The sequence below is a fragment of the Lithobates pipiens genome, unplaced genomic scaffold (assembly GCF_037356315.1).
Source record: "Lithobates pipiens isolate NorthernLeopardFrog02 unplaced genomic scaffold, aLitPip1_a1.2 Scaffold_8, whole genome shotgun sequence".
NCBI classification, from domain to species: Eukaryota; Metazoa; Chordata; class Amphibia; order Anura; family Ranidae; genus Lithobates; species Lithobates pipiens.
The window spans coordinates 595,156,484-595,169,014 of record NW_027507903.1 but is presented as its reverse complement, the minus strand read 5'-3'; the positions used below and the strand labels follow the sequence as shown (position 1 = coordinate 595,169,014).

The following is a 12,531-nucleotide window of genomic DNA, read 5'->3' as shown; positions in this document are numbered from 1 at the left end:
ACCCTCCTGGCAGGAGAGGCTGAGCAAACGACATCTCTGAGCATGCCGAAGGCTAGGGTAAACTCGGGGATGGATAGCTTCCGGTTTAGCCTGGGGTCCTTAGCTTTGAGAACTACGGATACATCCCCCCAGGTGTAAGCCTTGTTCTCTGCCAGGTCATGCACCGAAATGAGCAAGGAGGCAAGGTTAACATCCTTGCCGTCCAAGATGTCCTTCCTAATGCTGGCCGGCACAAGATGTGCTGGACAGACCACGGGACATGTGCCTTCGGTACCTGTTGGTAGAGGAGACGGGACTGCATCCGGAACAGTGGTGGCTGTAGCTGGAGGTGTTTCTAAGAGGGTCACCCTGGTTTGAACATCCGTGACCGAGCTAGCCAGAGACGACACCATGGTATGCAGTTGACCTATGGCCGAAGAGATGGACTGCAGCGTAGCCTGAGGCGGGGTACTAGGCCCGGCGGTAGCTGGGGGGGCAGAGAGGAGCCTGAACAGCTCTGCCTTCCTAGCTGTGGCTGGGAAGGGAATGCCCCTGCGTCTGAGCTCCGCTGACAGCCTAGGGATAGTCCAGCCCCTGAAAGACTGAATGCTGTCGCCCACTGAAGGCGGGCGAGGTGACAGGGGGGCAGTAAGGTCTTCACTGCTGGTCTAGGACATGGTTCCTGATGGATCGAGCCCCGGGAGTGATGTCCTATCTCTTTTGGGGAAGGTAGATGGACGACCGGAACCTATAGAGGATGACAAAGTCAAGACTGTTTCTCTATTTTCCAAGTGAGCCCACCTGTTGCTTGGGTACTAAGGCGGAAGCGAACGCGAATACACATATATACTGACGTTCCTTCGCCTACATACATATGTGTACCGGTCCGTCTTGCTGTCGCCTTTTCCACTCCTAGCCCTTCTTTTTTTTTTTTTTTTTTACCTGGGAGACGACGTCCAAGCTGGTGCAGGGTGGACCTACTAAGCTTTGACTGACCTGGAGAGAGAAACAACAGATGACATTTGTTTGAAGGAGCCTAACAAGGAAAACTGGCATGTGACGTAAGTAGTTGGCTAACACAACTGAAGTGCACCGGTGAGTAGATATTTCTGCGCCATGATTCCTAAACCATCACGCCGTTATTCCCTTATTGTTTCTGTTATCCTTTTGAGATTTCCGTGTGTTTTTTTTTTTTTTTTTTTTTTTTTTTTGGCCCAGCGCCAGACAACCTGTGGAAAAAATAAATGAAATGTGGCTGTTCCCTCTGGGGCACGCCGAACCGTATCGATGCATCATAGATGCTACTGGATTCGGATCGGAGCGCTATAAATGACCATGAAATGAAGCACGATTTGCCGTGACAGAGGCACAAACTGGTCGTGTCGTTAATACAACTGACAGCAGAACGGACTCTGGAGCACGTACTGAAATGAGGGCAACAACCTGGGGGGCGAACCGGAACGAATCGGTGCATCCGATCGTGCGACTGGATTCGAACCGGAGCGCGGAATGTGATAGTGAAATGAATGAAGGACTACTGTCATGACAGAGGCCTGGGATGGCCGGCCCCAAACTGAGGCTGGAACCAACCCGGATTTCTGGAGCATGCACTGAAATGAGGCCGAAAAAGCTATAAAATGTGGGACCGTCCGGGCGAATCGATGCAAACGAAATGCGACCGGATTCGACCCGGGCGAACTAGATGAGATGAAATGTTTTCCCATGGTAGAGCTGCGACTCGGAGAGGACGCGACTCGCAACCATCAACGAACGGGCTCTAGCACATGTACTGAAATGAGGCCAACGACAACTGGGACACGTCGACCAAACATGTGCGTTTTTTTTTTTTTTTTTTTTTTATTAAAAACGACTGGTATTGATTCGAACGTAGTGGTGACGTGAAATGAATCCCATGACAGGGCCCGGGTTGAAATGGTAACGCACGGGCTCTGGAGCATGTATCGAAATGAGGCCAAGCTATTTGGGACACGTTTAATCGAACCTGTGCGTTTTTTTTTTTTTGCAAACGACTGGTATCGATTCGAACGTAGTAGGTGACGTGAAATGAACCCATGACAGAGACCCGGACGGTTGGAACGAGCGGACTCTGGAGCATGTACCGAAATGAGGCCGAATACCTAGGGGCACCCCGGGACGAATCGGCGCATTTAGGTGATGCAACTGGATTCGAATCGGAGCGTAGTAAGTGACAGGTGAAATGAAGAAATGGCCTACGTGAGCCAGTTTGTGGCAGAGGCATGGGTCGTTGTGCCGCAAGACACGACTGACAACGATATGATTGCGGAACATGACGATCAAGATTATGCAACCGGTAGCTAACAAGGTATCACAGACAACCTACCGAACGACGCCCGTGAAATGAAGGGCGTGTGCGGGCAAGTGCGACATGAGTGATAACAACCCGGTATCATCCCGAACGATGTGACATTTTTAGGGTTACGACACTCAAATGAAAATAGAAATGAAAATAGAAATGAAGGTCAATCGAGACCCCTACCTGCGGCAGTCGAGCCGGCGAGATTTGTACAAAACCGGACGGAACACGAAAACTACGAGACTTCCAAGAAGGGAGACGTTTGTCTGAATGGTAATCAAATGGTGATCAACACGCGCTGTCGGCCTAGTGACGTGGTATTGCGCACCGGAAACCGACAACCACCACAGGCGAACGGGCTGGTTAAATACCCCCCGGGCTCCTCCCATAAATTCAGGCCACCATACTGGCCTTCCTACATATATATATATATATATATATATATATATATATATATATATATATATATATATAGTACTTTTAACTACGGCTTATATGCGTTTTTCTTGGTATCAGCTTCCTCGATTTAAGCAACTTCGGGGGCCTTCTTACGACTTCGGGGGTCTTCTTCCGCTATCTTCTGCTCTTTTGCTGCTCTTTTTCTAGCGGTGGCCCGGCTTTCTCCTTCGTCTTCGCCGTCTTCATCTTCTTCTTCCTTCTTCTGTTCTTCTGATGTTGACACAATGCTCTCTCTTACTGTAATGCAGTGGACATGGTGTGCAACGACTTCTATAGGCATAAGGGATGGGGTCACCGGGTGATGACCTTGCCCCTTATGATGTCACAGTCCCAGCATGCCCTGGGACTGTGACGTCATACGGGGTGGGGTCGACGGGTGACATCACCTTGTGGCCCCACCCCTTATGCCTATATATGTCGTCACGCACCGTGTCCATGGCATTACAGCGGGAGAGAGCATTGTGTCAGCATCGGAAAAACAGAAGAAGGAAAAAGAAGACAAAGATGATGGAGAAAGCTGGGCGACCGCTAGCAAAAGAGCAGCAAAAGAGCAGAAGATAGCGGAAGAAGACCCCTGAAGTCAGAATAAGACCCCCGGAGCTGCCTAATAAACTACTTTAAAAACCTGTGTAGTGTGTTTTTCTTATTGGCACTTTTCCCCCAGGTGAATGGGTAGGGGTATGATGTACCCCATATTTTTCTCACATAGGGTGGGGGGCCAGGATCTAGGGGCCCCCTTATTAAAGGGGGCTCCCGGATTCCCATAAGCCCCCCACCCACAGACCCCGACAACCAACGGCCAAGGTTGTCGAGAAGAGGCCCTTGTCCTTATCAACATGAGGACAAGGTGCTTTGGGGTGCGGCCTGGTACGGCTCAGGGGGGGAGGCACTTGCTCATCCCCACCCCTTTCCTGACTGGCCGGGCTGTGTGCTCAGATAAGGGTCCGGTATGGACTTTGGGGGGACCCCCACGCCACCTAAGGGCCTGGTATGCACCTGGAGGGGCGTTCCCCCTCGCGCTCGCTGTGATAGGAAAATGTGTTTTTCCTATTGCAGCAGGAGCAAGATGTACAGTACCCTGTCACCGAGAACCAGCGTGATAGGATCGCACTGGAAACATTCTCGCAGGCAGGTGCTGTAGCTGCCCTTGCATCATATTTGGTCCCACAGACCAGCATACAGATGAACGGGTTTCCCGCTAGGAACTGGGTCCAGCGAGTTCCAGCGGGCAAAATTTAAAACATGTTCTATTTATAAAGTCCGTTGGATTTTTGGCAAGCAAAGTTCCGATGGAGCCCACACACAATCGAATTGTCCGACGGATTCATTCTGTCAGACCTTTGCTGTCAAAAAGTCTGGTCGTGGTATTTATTTTTGCAATACACCATGGACCAAGTTCTCTTCATGCACTGCGACATCAGGAGTGTGGTTAGAGTCTGGAAAATATGCTGCTGGAGGTGTCTTAGCTCTAATGCCCTGTACACATGGTCAGACTTTCCGACGGAAAATGTGCTAATCTTGTTGTCAGAAAATCCGATTGTGTGTGGATTCCATCTGACTTTTTCAGTCGGAGTTTCCGATACACAAAGTTTGAGAGCAGGACTTAGAATTATCCTACAACAAAATCCGATTGTTTAAATTCCGATCGGGTGTAGACAATTCCGATGGACAAAGTGCCACACATGCGCAGAATAAATTACGAGACAAAAACTATTAGCTACTACCCTCTTTATAGTCCCGCCGTATAAGTTGTACATCACCACGTTCTGAACGATTGGATTTTCCAACAACTTTGTGCGACCGTGTGTATGCAAGACAAGTTTGGGCCAAAATCCGTTGGAAAAAATCAGACAGATTTTGTCATCGGAATGTCCGACCGTGTGTACGGGGCATAACTCTCTCTCCCTGTGGGCTTAAAGCAGATCTACATCTGGAAAAGACAAGTAATTACTGGTGCCCAACATTATATCAATCCTTGACTACATTAATGGATCCACCCTGGGGCAATGTCAGCCTGCTCCAGCACTAGGGGTTCTCTTTCCTGGAGTGGGGGGTCACAGCATAAAAATTTGAAACAAATTTGAATACAAACTATACTCAGTAAGCTGGCCCTACACACCTTAAATCCTCTAAATCACCTGAAATTGAAGACATGGGTGACCCTGCTGATACCATATAACTCAACTACTTTGGATTAAGAGATTGATGGAGCCGGGAGGGAAAAGGTTGGCGGAACAGTTTTTGGGTATTATGGCAGATGCAGGTGCTGTCAGAATACAATAGCTGGCAGTGGGAGATTCAGCTATCCATGCTGTTCAGCATATATGGGGGAAAATATGGATTTTTTTCACTCATATGGCCAACTGTACATTCACAAGAATGCACAAAACATACTTATGCCGCATACACACTGTTGGATTTTCCAATAGAAAATGTCCGATGGGAGCTTTTTGTTGAAATTCTGACCGTGTGTAGGCTCCATCGGACATTTTCCATCAGAATGTCCGACACAAAAAATTTGAGATTTAGATCTCAAATTTTCCGACAACAAAATCCATTGTTGGAAATTCCGATTGTGTGCACACAATTCCAAAGCACAAAGTTCTACACATGCTTGGAATCAAGCAGACGAGCCGCACTGGATATTAAACTTCAATTTTCTCGGCACGTCGTATGTCACCGCATTCTTGACGTTCGGAATTTCTGGCAACATTGTGTGAACGTGTGCAGGGCCGCTGATAGGCCAGTACAACTGACCCTGTTGTACCGGGCCCGACCAGCAGGGGGGCCCGGGCAACCTGAACAGAGAACTAATCAATGTAAAATAAAAAAATCCTCCAGCCACCATGACCAAACATCGTCCCCACCAACAACAAATCGCCCCCACCCCACCAAATTTTTTAATTTTTTTTATTGCAATAACGCAATGTGTATATGTAGGTGGTGGCAGGGGGAGGGACTATTTCTCCTATATCTGGTGCGGAAGAATGTCAGAATGTCTCTTCCGTGCCCGCGTCCTCTATAGTGCCTTCCCTGGCGCCACGGAGTGATTCCTCCCCCTCTGCTCTGTTCTGCACTTGGCCTAAGAAAAGAAGCAGTGAGGCGAGTGGCGGCGCCGGCGGGAGAAGAAAAAAAAAGGCACCTGACTGGAATAATTTTTTGGGCACTCGCACTTCAGTCCAGGCAGCAGCAGGATCAGGGAGGAAGTGACTCCTGGGGCTCGGCTAACATGGGTATGTGCTTGCTTGGGCGGGGAGGAGGATTCAAGATCCATTACTACTGTAGCAGCATCTATATATTATGGCATTGGCGGCATGGGTGGCACTGTCTGCAGGTAGTACATGCGTTATGGGCCATAAAGCATGTGCTGCTTGCAGACAGTGCCACCCATGCCGCCAATGCCATAATGTGCTGCAGACAGTGCCACCCTTGATGCTAATGCCATAACACATGTGCTGCCTGCAGAGACAGTGCCCCCCATGCCGCCAATAGCATTATTGGCAGCATGGGTGGCACTGTCTGCAGCACAATATGGCATTGGCGGCATGGGTGACACTTTTGTCAGGCAGCACATGTGTTATGGCATTATTGTCATGGGTGGCACTGTCTGCAGCACATTACAGCATGGGTGGCACTGTCTGCAGCACTATATGGCGTTGGCGGCATGGGTGCCGCTGTCTGCAGGTAGCACATGCGCATGTGCTGCCTGCAGAGACAGTGCCACCCATGCTGCCAATGACGTAATGTGCTGCAGTGACCGTTTCAAGGCGGGGTCTGGGGAGGGGCCAGGGGTTGGAGTCTGGGGTGGGGCTGAAGGAGGGACCAGGGGTGGAGCTGAAGGGGGCCCCATCAGGTAGGCTGTATGGGGCCCCATGATTTCTATCAGCGGCCCTGAACGTGTGTATGCAAGACAAGTTTGAGCCAACATCCGTTAGAAAATAATCCCATGGATTTTGTTGTCGGAATGTCTGATCGTGTGTACGCAGCATAAGACAACAGACAATGCAATGAAAATGTAAGTTAGCACTCACCCAAGTACTCTTCCCGTGCTGTCACAGAAAGATCATAATTGTCACAGTCCTTTTTAGAATTGGAATAATATGATTGTATTATCTAGAGAGAGAATTACAAAATGACTCATAATATCATGAAAAGATAAAAAGGTGTGAACTTTCCAGCTCAAACTGGAACAAAAAGTAGGAGCACCAACACTGACCAAACATTCATTTCTGAACCAAATCTAACAAAAACACAAAGTTTTCCATTCTTAAAGTTCATCTCTAGAGTAAAACTGGCAGTGCCCTCTCTACAAGCTGCCCATCTCTCTTGCCAATTCACAGTTTAACAACAAAGCCCCTTCCTAAAACCTTTTATCTCTTACCTGAACCTGTTGCAGCTCCTGAATTTCTTGTGCCTCCTAGTTGATCCAACGCTGCAGTCCAGGTCCGCCGCTAAGCAGTTTTGTAGTCACCACTCAACATGATGTCATCCTGTTGCTGCTAGAGACTTCAAGATCTTGTAAGCACCCTACCACTGGACCCAAAGGGAGAAGTCCACCCCCCTCCACCCCAGCAGATCCCCCCCAATCCAACTGACCCATATTTTTCCTACAAATTCACAATTTAATTATAAAAAGCCTTTCTAAACTTTGTTTCACTTACCTAATCTGCTGTGTCTCCTCAAGAAAGATGAAGATCTGCTGCTTCAGTTGGGGTCTAACTCTGATCAGTTGAAGCCATCACTCATTGTGATGTCACACCCCCACTGGACACTGCAAGATTTAGTAAGGAGCCCACTGATGGATCCAAAGAAATGTGTCTGCACCCCCTTCTCCTGGCAGCCTTCCTCATTTCCAATCCACTAATTTCTTTCCTACTAATTCACAATTTAAAAACCATTCTCATTACCTTTTTTCTTCTGAACCTGTTGGGGTTCCCGAATCCGACAGCCGAACGCCAATATACGTCCTTATTTTGAGGACAGATATCGTGGTTATAGCAGCGGCTAGCTGCCATAACCACGGTATCCTTGTGTTCAGTCTGCGGTCCCCTACAAGATAAAAGTGGTCTCTGCGGTGGACTCGCCGCAAGATCACTTTTATCGGTGGCGAGATAAAAGACCTCTACTTACCGGAGCTGTTGGCAGCGGCGGAGGCGATCTGGTACTCTCTGTGGCTGGGCATGGAGACGAGTGAAGGGAAGATGACCCCCACCCCTCTCCATGACATTGCAGAGCAGAAGCCAGGTCAAAACATCACTTCTGCCCATAGCTCTTAACCACTTACAGACCGGACCATTTTGCTGGTCAAAGACCAGACCACTTTTTGCGATTCGGCAATGCGTCGTTATAACTGACAATTGCGCAGTCGTGCAACATGGCTCCCAAACAAAATTGACGTCTTTTTTTTCCCCATAAATAGAGCTTTCTTTTGATGGTATTTGATCACCCCTGCGGTTTTTATTTTTTGCGCTATAAACAAAAATAGAGCGACAATTTTGAAAAAAACGCATTATTTTTAACTTTTTGTTATAATAAATATTCCCCAAAAATATATAAAAAAACATTTTTTTCCCTCAGTTTAGGCCGATACGTATTCTTCTACATATTTTTGGTAAAAAAAATTGCAATAAGCGATTATTGATTGGTTTGCACAAAAGTTATAGCGTTTACAAAATAGGGATAGTTTTATGGCATTTTTATTAATAATTTAAAAAAAAAAACATTTCTTACTAGTAATGGCGGCGATCAGCGATTTTTATTGTGACTGCGACATTATGGCGGACACATCGGACATTTTTGACACATTTTTGGGACTATTGTCAGTTATACAGCAATCACTGCTATATAAATGCAGTGATTCCTGTGTAAATGACACTGGCAGTGAAGGGGTTAACCAGTGGGTGGCAGTGTAGGGGTTAAGTGTTCCTAGGGGTGTGTTACTAACTGTGGGGGGTTGGGCTTTCATTTAGTGAATACTGCTCCAATCATCATGAGATCAAGCAGAGATCAGCATCACTAGTTGCTAAGCAGAATGGACAAATGCTGTTTACAACGGCATTTCTCCGTTCAGCCGTCCCGTGAGACGATTGCGGGTATGCCCACGGCGATAGAGTCCGCAGGACCCGTGACCGGACTCATGGGGTCCCGACTGGCACGCGAGCAGGGCGGCATTGAAGATTGGACGTACCTGTACGCCAATATGCCTGCCCGTGCCATTCTACCAACGTACATCGGCGTCCGCTGGTCGGGAATCGGTTAAAGGGCCCTTTTTTTTAAATCATTTTTAAATGACAAATTTTCTTTTTTTATTGCATTTTAGTGTAAATATGAGATCTGAGGTCTTGTTGACCCAAGATCTCATATTTAGAATTAGAATTAATTCCATTGGAAAGATTTAAAACATGTTCTATTTCTAGGTCCGTCAGACTTAAAAAGTCCTCTGAATCTCACACACGATCGGAATATCCGATGAAATGATTCCCGTCGGACCTTTTCTGCTGGAAAGTCTGGTCATGAGTAAAAGCATGAGATCCACTGCTGCAGACTGGTTCTAACACATATGAACACAAAAGGAGGTGTCAGCCTACTCCTTTCTTTCTGGCAGCCTTCTCTCCCTTTCAACTCACCCATCTCTTTCCTAAATATTTACAATTTAATAGCAAAAACCCTTTCTAGGTAATCACACAAAATCTGTTAATGCCAGAAAACTAAAGCAGGCCATACATGATCGAATTTCAAACATATTTTCTTTTCAAAATCAGAAAATTTGTTTTTTTTTGTGATCCGATGGTGCCACCATTGATTTTCGAAAATTTGGCAGACCAAGCCTTCAATTTCCCCTCATAATGCTACAGAAAGAATTTTCGTGGCTGGGAATCTTCTTTTCTCTCCGTAAATTTTCTTTTCTTATTAAATTTCTCGCACGATTCTCCCATCATTGATTAGAAAATTGTTAGTTTTTCAAAAAATTTCCAACATGTCCGATTCCTCAAATTTCATTTCCACACGAAAAACGACTGTTGCTGCAGCCCACTAATGGTGCGAAATTCATACGAAAATTCTTAGATACGATTTTCGAAAGAAAATTATTTCGAAATTCCAACCGCGTATGGCCGGCATAAGGCATAGCTCCGGGTTGAGGGTAAGTATTGTGGCCAGAGCTGCATTTATATAAAAAAATAAAAATACGTCAGAGTTGGGCTTTAATTCTCCTTATAAAATTAGCAGGTATTTTTTCTTATGGCTAACCAATAGGACAATGCTGACAGCATACCTATACATTCACACCTAGAATAATGGACAATAGATTTTTTTGAACTCACTGTTAAATTCACCAGTCCTTTCCCTTTTGCAGTTATGGTACAATCTTCTTTAACAGACATCTGGAAAGATATCTGTAAGGAAATCAATACAACTTTAAATTTAAATTATAACAAGAATTTTTTTTTTACAGTACTTATGTGATATAGTCTGCCAGGAGCATCAACGAGGTAATATTTGAGCTCAAACATAAATTGTATATGAAAACCATCATGTGGGGCCACACTTCACCTCCTTCATCGGGGCTTAATAGAAACAGGTTATATGGACTCAAATAATTTTTTTAGGGTAAAAATATTGGCACAGCATCAGTCAGCAGCTGGTTCATGCCACTGCAATTTTTTTATACTGTTGGGAATGGGGGAGAGGGGTGCATAAGGAAGTCTTATAGGTAAAATATATTGTACTTCTGCCGGGCCACCGTGCCTTCTTATAGCTCTTTTACAGGCGGTGGCCCGGTCTTCTGTCGCCGCCGCCGCCTTCCATTCTTCTTCTTCTTCTTCTTCTTCTCCAGGAGATGTTGACGATCTCTCCGGCCGCAATGCCAGGGACGCGCTGCGCTGCCACTTATATAAGGACAAGGGGCGGTGTCACATGGCTTTATGTCACATGGGTTGGTGTCACATGGTGACCCCGCCCCCTTACGATGTCACAGTCCCCATGTGACATCAACCCATGTGACCAACCCATGTGACATAAAGCCATGTGACACCGCCCCTTGTCCCTATATAAGTCGCCGCAGAGCACGTCCCTGGCATTGCGGCCAGAGAGATCGTCGAGTCAACATCTCCTGGAGAAGAAGAAGAAAAAGAAAAAGAAGAAGAACGGAAGGCGGCGGCGACAGAAGACCGGGCCAACGCCTGTAAAAGAGCTATAAGAAGGCGCGGTGGCCCGGCAGAAGAACCGAAGAGGGGGACAAGACCCCCAAAGTCGGAAGAAGAGGCCGGCGGCGAGGAAGAAAGCCGGACTCCTCCGCTAGCAAAAGAGCTACAAGAAGATAGCGGAGGAGTCCGGCGAGAAGACCCCCGAAGACGGAAGACCCCCGGAGCTGTGCAATAAAGTATTTTATCTCGTGTGTTGTGGTTTTTTTGTACTTTTATTTTACAGGTGAATGGGTAGGGGTACATTGTACCCCATACTCATTCCAATAGGGTGGGGGGCCGGTATCCGGGGGCTCCCTTATTAAAGGGGGCTCCCGGATTCCGATAAGCCCCCCGCCCGCAGACCCCGACAACCAACGGCCAGGGTTGTCGGGAAGAGGCCCTTGTCCTCATCAACATGGGGACAAGGTGCTTTGGGGTGGGGGAGCCGCGCGGCCCCCCTTCCCCAAGGCACCCCCCATGTTGAGGGCACACGGCCTGGTACGGCTCAGGAGGGGGGGCGCTCGCTCGCCCCCCCTTTCTTGGCCGGCCGGGTAGCGTGCTCGGACAAGGGTCTGTTGTGGACTTGGGGGGACCCCCACACCGATTTTTTTCGGCGTTGGGGTTCCCCTTTAAGTCCATACCAGGCGGCGGGGCCAGCGACGTCTCCTTGTCGCCTACTTTTCTCCGTGTGGGAAAAGTCCGCTCATTTCAAAAGTACGGCGGACTGGCATACACACGGCCGGATTGTCCGCCGAAATGCGAGTCTGGCGGGAAGATTGGAGTGCAACACGGCATTCTAAGTCCGCCGTACTTTCGGGTCAAAAAAGTATGCCGGAGGCTACACACGGGGGGATTGTTTGGCGGACTTGAGTTTGCCGGACTTTTCCACCGGATTGTTTCATCGTGGCATTACCTGACACAGGAGCCAGCAAAGTCACCGCTGTTCCCTGTAGTCCGGAGCGTCCATCTTCTCGGTGGGTCTCGCTGCTCCACCGCTGTCATTCAGCGAAGCTGCGATGACGTCACTCCCACGCTCCCGTCACTCAGTGCACCTGTGCGCTGCTGTCTACGCGCATGGTCCGTAAACAGCGATGCCTGTCTTTCGGCAAATATCTCCTAAACCTACACGGTTTAGGAGATATTTCTTGGACCTACAGGTAAGCCTTAATCTAGGCTTACCTGTAGGTCAAAGTTGGTTGTAAGGGTTTACAACCACTTTAAATGTGCACAAACAAAATGTTATATTGTACACAGCTTGATAATTTGATCAAGGCTTCTGTTAAATTCAGAGTGAATTTATTTTACATAGGTCTTGATAAAACCATTTTACAAATGTTGGCTTTTAGCTTTTTAAAGACAAATAAAACTGTGTATGTCTTTAAATATTTGGAATTAATTATTTCATGCTGCAGTTGAAAATAATACAACTCCAATTTTCTTTGTCATATATTTAAATGGTCTTAGTAATGTATATGTACAGACTTCCAGATCTGTGATCTGTAGCTACTTTTTATCTCACTCTAAACGTGGGTGTGTATTTCTCATTACTTTCAAATGATGTTGATGTTTATATGT

The 12,531-nt window shown here is 47.2% G+C and overlaps 1 protein-coding gene across 2 annotated transcripts in view; it reads right to left on the bottom strand.

Moving 5' to 3' along the window:
• Positions 1–12,531, bottom strand: part of LOC143961249 (A.superbus venom factor 1-like) — a 251,857-nt gene that overhangs the window by 51,604 nt on the left and 187,722 nt on the right. For both annotated transcript variants that reach the window (XM_077470484.1, XM_077470485.1), the window contains exons 30-31: positions 10,096–10,167; positions 6,805–6,886 (exon numbers count right to left, since the gene is read on the bottom strand). In XM_077470484.1, coding sequence (XP_077326610.1) covers positions 6,805–6,886; positions 10,096–10,167 — 154 coding nt within the window. The remainder of the gene's footprint in view (positions 1–6,804; positions 6,887–10,095; positions 10,168–12,531) is intronic.